The 10751-nt window shown below is 50.6% G+C and overlaps 1 protein-coding gene across 1 annotated transcript; it reads right to left on the bottom strand.

Moving 5' to 3' along the window:
- Window positions 1–1163: 1163 nt before the first annotated feature.
- On the bottom strand, window positions 1164–7771 carry LOC127294694 (protein NUCLEAR FUSION DEFECTIVE 4). The gene is made up of 3 exons (XM_051324562.2): window positions 7182–7771; window positions 2005–2858; window positions 1164–1901 (listed from the first exon to the last, which is right to left on the bottom strand). Exons 1-3 carry the CDS (start codon window positions 7557–7559, stop codon window positions 1409–1411), a joined length of 1725 nt encoding a protein of 574 aa, XP_051180522.1. The 5' UTR covers window positions 7560–7771; the 3' UTR covers window positions 1164–1408.
- Between the last annotated feature and the right edge of the window lie 2980 nt (window positions 7772–10751).

Raw genomic sequence — 10751 nt, 5'->3', positions numbered from 1 at the left:
CTAACTACAGAACATTACAATGTCGTGCACGTCAAGGATCTGCCTTCTTCCTAATATGCCGTACTGGATCCGGCTTCCTCTAATGGGCTAGGCCGGATCTGACTCCAAACTTATGTCGATTGGGATCCGGCTCCTTGTTCATGGACTGGACTTACTCCATCTTGATCAACAGCAACTGGGCCACCCGATGGGTCGTATGCCACCATCACTGTCTGTGGGCCACCCGGGATTACCGGATCTAGGCATCACTGTTGATGGTACACCCATGAAGTATACCCACAACACAAACCATGATAGGTTTTCTTGAAACAGACAATGATGAGCATTGATAGTTGGAGCAGAAAGATCAAGGGAGCCCAATGGTATGATCGCCTACATGATAAACAACAGAAAATGTACCTAAGCGTTAGCACATCAATGAACTACCACTGCCACATCAACATCCTTAAGCACTACCACATTAATGAACTACCAATACCACATCCACCATTCTTAAGCACTACCACATCAATGAACTACGAGAAAAAAAAGCGTCCTTACAGTCAGAGGAACCACACGCACAACCGAGGTCGGGGAAGCAGGGGACCCTGGCGAAGTGCGGGCAGCACAACCGTCCCCGTGGAAGAGCCAGATGCAACAACGCCTAACCGATGCGAGCTAGCCGACCTCGGCGGCACAACGCCTACCTGATGCGAGATCGCTGGCTGCGGCCTCCTCCTCTCGCGTCTCTCCGCCGCGGCGTTTCTCCTCCATGATGTTCTGTGAGTAGGCAAGAGAGATTGTGTGGTAGGAGTAGCCCGTGAGAGGATAAGAAGATACGGGAGAGGTCTAGGCCAACAAACACACGATGCGTTTTCCAACTCTTAGAGCGCCGCCGCACGGAAGCGAGACACCTGCAGCGTCTCTTAAGGGCTTCTTTCATTCGTAGAATAGAAAATCATAGGAATAGGAAAAAACATTGAATTAGTATGTCATGCCTAGTTAAATCCTATAGGAACATGAGTTTTTTTTATTGTGACAAATGAATTTTACATGAGGTATGACCTCATGTTTATTTTCTATAGGATTTGCATTACAAGATTTCTATAGGATTATTTCCTATAGGATATGTTCCTATGGATCAATCTCATAGAATCTAAATCCTATACAATTGCTACACAATTTCTATGAATCAAAGGAGCCCTAATAGATTTTCCCTTGAATCAATCAATGTCCTGTAAAATAGTTAGGTCTATCTTTTGTACAAGCTGCTAAGCTGGTAATTTTCTGCCGTCTTGATGAATATATTTTTCTGGTATTCACAACATATGCTGCATCTAATACGGTCCACCTAGAACAAGAACTGAAACTTGTACAAGCTAGCCATGCCCCAAGGCCAGTAAAGGAACAGACCAATGGAGTTCCTCTGTCAGCTGGAAACCTGGCTACGGTGCTTAAAACTAGACCGACGATCAGCGTAAGCTTGTCTTGTTCTGAAGAAGAGGGCTATGCTTGATGCCAACCCCAGCAATGTGATGCAGCCCCACACGAGGAACGTGGTTGAGTAGCACCTTGCCCCCATGCACACTATCATGGTCTCAACTCTGCCAGTGCCGTTATCCTGTACCATCTTCCTTAGCCCGTTCGCGTCGTAGACCAGTGCGGCAATCTGTCCGTAGAGGAGTGACCCAAGAGGGATATTGGTGATGAGGATGTTGTGGTTCATGCCAATGCTATTCGGTCCAAAGAGCTCGGCTGTGACTGACACTGCCGCAGCGAAGATGAACCCTGAGCTTAGGCCAATCAGAGCTGTTCCTGCTACCAGAGTGTTCTCGCCTTCCGAATTCCACAATAGGAAGAAGGCCATTGGCATAGGCACCAATGCGGCCGCGAGCCACCCTGTCCGAGCAAATGACACCTTCCTGCATGTAGATTTCATACATAGTACAGTCAGTCAGGAGGCTATTTCAACGAGAAGTAAGATACTTGTATGCATATAGATTATAGAGTAAGAAAGGGAGAGACCTGTGAAGGAATTCAGGAAGCGCAGAGAGAAGGCGACCGAAGAAGGAGCAGGAGGAGTAGACAGCAAGGAGCATGGTGAGCTCCGATTGCCGGTGCAGTGACTGCGCAATCTGCCCTAGGTTGTTGCTGTACACCAGCCCAACAGTGGCACCACAGAAGTAGGCTGTGTAGTAGAGCCAGAAATCAACACACCGGAGGAGCCTCTTCGCGCTATGCTCCTCACCAAGAACCAGCACCCGGCCCTTCTCTAGTATCGTCCCATAACAACAGCCCTGCAGCTGGTACTCACTTTGGTACTGATCATTGCTGATTAGGAGCGGCTTTTGTGGGTCACCATTGTTGAGTGGCATCGCATAGTCTTCAGGGCCACTGATGTCCACATCAGAGCAACATGAGGCAGCAGGGATGATTAGAGGAAGGGCGAGGAGGGCCATAGCGCCAGAGAGAACGACCCACGCAGTGGAGCCGGTCGAGGTGAAAGACCCGAGGATCACTAGATATACTCCAGTGACGACAGCGAGAATGTAGAATCCGAGAAAGACACGCTCATCATGCTCGGGCTTGCTGTGGATGTTGTGGCGGTCCTGTTGGCGGCATATGAGGATCACTGGGAGTGCAAGAAGGGAGATAGCGAGAGGGAGAATGGCGTTGAGGAGGAGGTACACGGAAGCAGTGTAAGGGGCAAGAGCATTGGCGAAGAGAGTGTAGAAGGCAGCGCTGAGGCCGTTGAAGCTTGTGGAGAGAGAGAGTGCTAGGGGGCGGCTGCTGGCAGAGAAGCTGCGTGTGCAGACGACAAAGCAAACAGTGTTGAACCAGCATATGCTGCACCCTGCTACCAGGCAGGCCAAGAACACCTGTTATTCAAGTGCAACAAATGAATCAGAATCAGTCCATCAGTTAATCATATTCCATTTGCTAATCCCACATATATCCAGTTCAGTTTATGCACTTTTAGTGGGTTTCCTGCTAGCGCCCCAGCTCTCTATCCCTTTCTTTCTTTTCTTCATTTAATTGCTGTCCTTGCAGTGAACTTTGTATTCCCATTATGCAATTAATGGAAAGGGGTTAGCCTGGTTGGGAACAAATTTAGTTCAGTTTGTGCACTTGCATATATATATATTCATTGAAATTTCTAAGGGTACACAGATATTTGCCAGTCCAGGGAGATTTTGTAGGAATGATCAATCCATAAATGTAATTCAATTTCAATATTTTGGTTAGGAAAATGATCCAATTCCCCCGGGGGATCGCGCGCCTCGTGTCCCCCGGCTCCTCCCGACGACACGTGTCCACATGGACCTTATCCGCTCGTTCCTCTCCATCCCACATTTTCTTCCTCCACGAACTGCTGCGCCTCGCCTCGCCGAGATCCGCGCCTCCTGAACACTGTCGCGCCGCCTAACCTCCTCCCTACCGACCGAGATCCGCGCCGCCTAAACCCTGCCGCGCCGCCTCAATCCTGTCGTCCCTGAGCGCCGCCCAACCTCCTCCCTACCGTGCAGCCCTGCCTCCTCCCCTGCATCCCGTGACGGTCGGCAGCGCCCGCGCCACCACCAACATCCCCGATGACCGGCGGTGTCCCACGCCGACCTGCACGCAACAGGCTGCAAGGCACCGCCGCAGTGCATCCCGGATGGCTAGCCATGCCCTACCCCTCCATCTGCATCTCGAAGGGCCATGGTCGGCGCCACAACCATACCGCACTCGGAGGCGTCGCTCGGAGGTAGATGTGCCGGTCTTGACCACGATGGGAAGTCACGGGAGGTCTCCTACGCACAGCTGCCGAACTCCTTTGCTACCTTACACGTCCAGAGCTGCTACCGCCGATGGCTGGTTTTTTTACCTTGGGCAGTCAGCGTTCCTGCCTCGGTAGGACGACATTGATGCCTGGGGCGGCCGGAGTTGCTGCAGCCTGGGACGGCGCCACTGCAGGCGCGTGGTGGAGGTCGTCCGCACTGGTCGACGGTGTTTCCATGGACGAGCCAGGTTGCTACCGACGGCAGCCCTCGTTGCTGCTGACGGTGGGCCAAGTTGCTGCCCACGGCGGCCCTCCTTGCAACATGCATTACGTGGATTTTGCATTTTGCTGTCATATATAGATTCTTTTTGCTACAACCGTTCTATGATTTTGCTATGTTAGTATATATATATTTTGCTACTAAGTATTTTCGGTGATGTATTGGGCGAAGTCTGTTTTGATACAATAGCAATGACCTCGTTAGAGACCTTGTCAAAAATGCTCCGATGCTATTTTCTTTTGCTATAATTGTTTTGTTGTGTTGCTACTTTAATACAGAAAATTTGCTACGAAGCCTCCGGTGAGATCTTCGTCAATTTTTTCTGATGATATTTGGTTTTGCTACATTAGCATTTTTCTGCTACAATAGTATAATTTTTTTGCTACGAGGTCTCTGGCAAGCTCAGCCTTTTTATTTGATTTCGTGATTGAACCGTTTTTTACTATAATGTAGCAAAAGCGGGTTATTTTTTTGCTGTCGGGAGGTGTTTTTTTGCTACATTCAGCAAAAACAGATCTGGCCGTCCAAGATGGCCGATCCAACGGCTGGTGACCCGGGAGCTGAAAAATCAGATCCCTCGGGGGACGCCCAGCAGTTTCCTTTTGGTTATGCTGTGTAATATGAAATGCATCTGTATTAGTGAGTGATATTCGGTCCTGGTCTTGTGGGGTGTGGGTATTGATTCTGCAAGGGATAATTGAGTGGTCAATTTTCCTCAAAAATCAATTATCCTAAAAAGAAATGTAGTAGTAAAGACATATGTGTGGTTGGTAAGAGGTGACACGATGGCTCAGCGAACTATTTGCGTAATGGCAAAATCCTAATGTTGTTGTCGATAGTAGTGTAAATTTTGTGATGTCATTGGGTTTTAATTATCTTAGAATGTGGAATCACTCTTGTGGTGTTGAAGGAATGGAGAAGACATGGAGGGATGCGGTCCCCCAAATCGTTCCAAAACAATTTGGAGCGCGCCAGATAAAAGATCATTCATAGCCGCTTGTCTAAAAGGCCATTTTTGTCCGGCGAGACCCAATACCGTGTCCGGCGCCCCGAGCCCGTCCCCGCTACACAGGCGACGCTCCGGGCACGCCAGACACAACGAAATGAGAGGCGAGGAGACGCGGACCCGACGCGTCAGCGGCTCGGACGCTCAACCACCGCCTACGTAGTGATGGTGCAGTTGCCGGGAAGGGGAACCGTCGCATTGGCAACCGCATCGATCGACGCGCCAACCGCCGGAATGGAGCGCGAACTCCTCGGAAGAGCAACCGCCGCTCTCTTCAACTTCTACGCCGTCGTTCATTCGCGCTCAATAGGACCCGTACGTAGGCGCTTTCGGATCTTCAACCGGCCGCCATTCATCCAAACTTCTCCTCACGATGAGCTATATCTCTGGCCTTCAATCTGACACCTCCAGCGAGGGCAAGACTCCAGGATGGCGCCATTGGTGGGACAGAGTCCGGACGCCCAGCAGCGGCGATGATTCCCCGCCGCCACTGGACAGCGCGGAGGAATGACAGGGCATGGAGGAGGAGGCGGAGGATGAAGGGTCTGAGGAGGCGATGGCGGCGATGGCGGCGATGGCGGCGGCGGCCCGTGCGAAGGCGGAGGCGGACGCGAAACAAGGTAGTCAGTGTCGGGATTCGAAGTCGGATCGATTTTCGTCAGCCAGAATGGAGTCGTAGTATCGAATCGTAGAATCTGGGATCCTACCATACTTACTCAGAGAAAATATTTTTATCACAGAGAAAATTCGTGTAATAGTATAATGGAGATAAAAAATTATAATACATAAAATTTCTAGCAGTAATGTTCTAGCAATAGACTATTTGAGATTTTGTAGGTAAATAAAGGGTAGTAAAGCAAGTGAAAAAGGCTTGGGATGTTTAAGTAGTATCCTTGTATGGTTTTGCGGATGGGAAAAATAATGAGTTAGTAGAATCGGAAAAATCCATAAAAGGGATCGAGATTCTACATTATTCTAAAGGATTCTACGATTTGGATCAGGACTCAACATGGAATCTACGCGATTGGGATTCATAGTGGGATTTGGATCGATACGGTGATGTAAGATCGTCAAATCGTAGGATTCCAGTAGTAGGATCGGGATTCTGAGTACCTTGACGCGAAAGCGAAGGCCAAGGCCAAGGCGCAACCGGCGAGCACCGGCGACGACGAGGAGGACACAAGTTTCTCCGACGCGTCGACCGACACCGCCTCTTCGGAAGAGGTGATGAGCAGGAAGCGCCACCGTGATGAGGACAACGAGACGGGGCCATCAAAGAAGAAGAAAGTTTAAAAGAATTTATATGTAATTTGATTATGTTTTTTCGAAGTTTTTATATGTAATTTGTTTATGTTGCACCGATTTCAGTATTAGTAAAGAGTTTTCTTTTATGTATTAAAATTAATTTTAAAGTTTTGGGGCCGCATTAGGAGGACGCGGCCGGGAAGCGACGTCCCCCAAACGCGGCACGAATAAAACTCGTCCCTAAATGCTTAATTCGGCGCTGTTTGAGGGACGGTTTAGGGGGACGCGAGCGGCTATATTTTAGTAAGGTGGTTTTTACGGATTGTGTCTCATGCTCATGTGTTTGTAGAATAGTCAAGATACCGCCGGTCGGTGAAAAATCAAAGCATGGCAGTATTAACTCAGCACTCAGCAGTGAGTGAACTGCGATACTTGATCTAGCTCGCCAAGACCATGCTCGATGCTTGCTGTGCAGCATTTACAGCTCTTCTGGAAGTAGAGTGCAGGCGCAGCTAGCTAGTCGACGAAGAAGAGAAAGGAGGCTGGGAGAGGAACTAAAAAACCTGAGGCCATAGGCAGCCGGTAAACATGGATGGTCGACCTTTGATTCCTCCTGCCCGTGCCCAAATTTTCACCAAATCTGGCAAATGAATCATGGCCTTCGATTTCTCCAAACTAGATTAATTATACTACTGTAGTATATCGATCAATGCATTCGTCTTCCATGAACATGAACTGGGTAGCTAGCGTGTGCAATCGCAGTTTCTCTCCGTCCATAAATGATAACTGGATGCGATGTAAACGCACGAATGATGGATGAACGAACACGTACGCACGACAGATACTGTTGGAGGTTGATTGAAATGCTTAATTGATATGATTTGCTTAAGGAGGAAGAGGACACTTACGACGGGGTAGGGGATGGCCGGCCGCGACGGGGAGGAGGAGAGGAGGACGCAGTACTGGACGACGTACGCGGCGAGCCCCAGCGCCGCGGAGAGAAGCAGCACCGCCGGCAGCGGCATGTAGAGGAGGGCGAGGCCGGAGGACCAGCCGAAGGCCTTGCCGAGGTCGGAGGCGGTGGCGAGGTAGTTGAGGGTCTGCTGGGAGACCCCCAGCGACGATTTGAGCGCCGACGAGTAGGCCGAGAAGTCGAAGTTGGTGCCCGTCACCGCCTGGATCCACACCGTCGCCACCAGCGCCGACCACCGCCTCCACTCGCGGCCGTCACCGCCGACGTGGGCGTTACTCCGTCCACGCCACTCGCACCTGTCATCGTCGTCCATCCTCGCTCGCTCGCTCGCCCCCGCCGGCCTGTTCCTCCTTCAACCCGGGGGAGACCGGCACCAATACTATATATCGATCTTCTCGGTCGAATATCTGTGCAAATAAATCAGCTCCCTACCCTGGGTGTGACTCATCCATCCTCCTCGACGTCGCTAGGCTGCATATATATCTGTGCACACAGCACATGGAGGATACGTGTTGGGGGCATGGTTGAATAGTATGTCCTTGGATATATAGCAACTATCAAAATTATAATTATTTTCATTTAAATAAGAGCATCTTTACCGATGCGCCTAAATAGGCGCCGACAGATGCACCGGCAGCTATATGAGGCACGCCACCTGCTCCTTCATTTGGGGAGGGCCCACCACACAGGCGGCCTCGGTAATAAAAACCCCCAAAACCAATTGAACATCAATATATAACTAAAGAGGGAAATTTCATTCAAATTTAAATACATTACATAAGTTTTGAATGAAATTAAACTAGACTTAACTAAAATAAACCTAAATCTAAGGGTGGTGCCAGTCCTAGAAGGGGGTGAAGTCGAGGTTGCCATTGTCCGCCTCATCAGCCTCATCTTCCTGGTGGTGGTCGTCGACGTCGCCATATCCCAGAACGACGAGGATAAGTTGTTGTCGTTGTCGTTGTCGAGGTGGATGACGGCGCCGCTCTTAGTGGCTGACCACCATTCGGCGTACTCGGGGTCGAAGGGCGCCATGTCCGCTGATTAGAGAAGGGCCTTGGTCAGCCCCGGTTAGTCTTCTGGGTCGCCAGCTGCCCGCAACTGCCCCTGTGTGGGGATGTATTCCTGCTCCCACTTCAGCGGAGCCTCTAGCTCCGGCTTCGGCTCTTTCTTGGGGGTGCGCAGGTACAAGGCAGGGCGGCGTCGGAAGGAGATATGTCCCTGCGGCTGGTGCGTCGTCCCAGGAGGCGAGGCGGGCTCCGTCTTGGGGGTGACCACCGGCGCAAACCTGGATGCCGATGGAGGAGCGCAATGAGGAAGTGGACATGGTGAGGGTAGCCGCATGGGTCCCGCTTTGATGTTGCTCGTAGCCTTTCGCGGCGAGGATGGCGTTCAAGTCCTTCCCGTCCGAGAAGGCATGGCGGCCAACGCGTTGTACATCTCGTACTAGGGGGTCATATGTTGCTGCAAGCTCGGCTTCACACTCGGCCTCGAAGACCGGGCGCCACATTGCACTCTCTTCCGCGCAGGTGGGCCTGCCCTGCTCCCACGGTAGCAGAATGGCCCGTCGCCGGATGTAGTAGGAGGTCGTCGTTCCTCTCCGAGAGGCGGGAAACGACATAGCCCCCCGCGCTCACCTTCCACCCACGAAGGAGGCACCAGAACGACAGAACGAGGAGGCGCGCCTCGTGGGGATGACGGCCTCGTCGATGGTGATGGTGCGCGGGCGAGTCACGTCGCCGCTACCTCTGAATCCACTCCCTCCCACTTCTTGATGGTTGCGGCCCATAGCTCGGTGTTGATCGGCAAGCATTTTCTGATGTGCAGAGGCTTGTTTGTGGCTAGGGTTTGAGGCGAGGGAGCCAGTTTGTAAGAGGTAAACGGCAGAAGATAGGTGAGCGGGCTGGTCGCGCCATTAATCTGCAGCGCCCTTGGAAGTTCGAGCCGTCGTAGACCGGCAGCGCGTATTTGACCACCTATAGCCGACGCGCTCGCCCGGTCTGCCGGTCATTTAATACGTTGACCGTTCTCCATCCGACGTGGTGTGAGGCGCGGACGTAGCGAGAGGCCATCCTTCGTATTCTTCGTGATGGCCATCCTTGCCGCTATCTCCGCGGCGACCTTGGCCATGAGGTTAGCCACAAGGCCCCCATCAGTGGACACATCCGACACCGACACCTGGGACTCAGCAATGGGCTGTGAATCAAGCACTTGTGAGGGGACATGTGAATCCCCAATGCAAACCAATGCATGTCTAAAGTCGTCACAGAACGAGTCCTACAATCACCACACAACATACATCATTGCAACATCTTACACACCATACAATACACGATATGAACAACCACTGACCTAGATTAGAAAGGTGAATCTACATGCATAGGAAGTAGACATGGCTAGATTGGAGAAGGTGAATCTACATACATAGGAAGTGGCAAATGGTATTGGAAATTTTCATCCTACAAGCACTACATTTCGGCCTTCCCTACCCTAAATCACCGATTAACATGATGCTCTCATGTAAATCGTAGCCAGATCTAGCAATCCCTACCAAGAGCTAACCATAGACAAGCAACTTAGATATGTAGATACTTACATTCATCGCTGGAGGCGAAGAAGGAATCGACGAAGAAGACAGAGTAGCAGTGTCATCACCGCCATCGATGATCGAAGATCTACCTAACACACCATAAAGCCACCACCAACGGGCCACCACAAATGGACATATCGTGTCGGTTGCTGCCCACGTGGCAAAAAAAACAAGGCCTAGTGGCACTACAAGAAAAGTTTCCATGGCCAACGAATTGAAAGTCGGGCCGTGATTGTTGATGCACCAACCCCGACAATTTTTGCTCTCTCCGTGGTGCATTTAAAAACTTTTTTTTCTCGTTTTTGAGGCCATCTAGCCCGACGTAAATGTGGAAAACGTCACGTATGGTGGCCCGGGACGTGGTGCATGATGAATTCTCAGGTACACCGGCCAAGTCAACGCAAATCCACACCTCCTAGGGATGTAGGGCCTAGATGGCAGCGTCTCTAGAGATATTTTTTCTCGATCGCGCCATCTTGTTCATGTTTTCCGATCGAGCCGTTTACGTTGCAGACTCATGGGTCCTGCATGTCATTCTCTCTGAACGATAAATATTTCTTTTCTTGGAGTTATTTTTGGCACCTGATATTTGGTCACTTGCCTTTTTATTTCGATCTCGTGCCGCCTTGGAAATGTTGAGACCGTTGCTGCTAAATGGGACCCGCATGTTATCCTCTATGAACAATAAACCTTTCCTTTCTTGGAGTTATTTTTGACACATGATATTTGGTCACTTGCCTTTTTATTTCGATTCTGTGCCGCCTTGGAAACTTTGAGACCACTGCTGCAAAATGGGTCTCGCATGTCATCCTCTATGAACAATAAACCTTTCCTTTCTTGGAGTAATTTTTGGCACCTGATATTTGGTCACTTGCATTTTTCTTTCGATCCCGTGCCGCCTTGGAAACGTTGAGA

The sequence above is a fragment of the Lolium perenne genome, chromosome 4, assembly GCF_019359855.2.
Source record: "Lolium perenne isolate Kyuss_39 chromosome 4, Kyuss_2.0, whole genome shotgun sequence".
Taxonomy (NCBI): domain Eukaryota; kingdom Viridiplantae; phylum Streptophyta; class Magnoliopsida; order Poales; family Poaceae; genus Lolium; species Lolium perenne.
This window is presented reverse-complemented; position numbering and strand designations above follow the sequence as displayed.

Coding starts and splice junctions, on each gene's coding strand:
- LOC127294694 (XM_051324562.2), bottom strand. CDS start 7,559: ATGGACGACGATGACAGGTGCGAGTGGCGTGGACGGAGTAACGCCCAC. Junction 2,859..7,181: donor CGGCCATCCCCTACCCCGTC/GTAAGTGTCCTC, acceptor CTTGAATAACAG/GTGTTCTTGGCCTGCCTGGT. Junction 1,902..2,004: donor CTTCCTGAATTCCTTCACAG/GTCTCTCCCTTT, acceptor ATCTACATGCAG/GAAGGTGTCATTTGCTCGGA.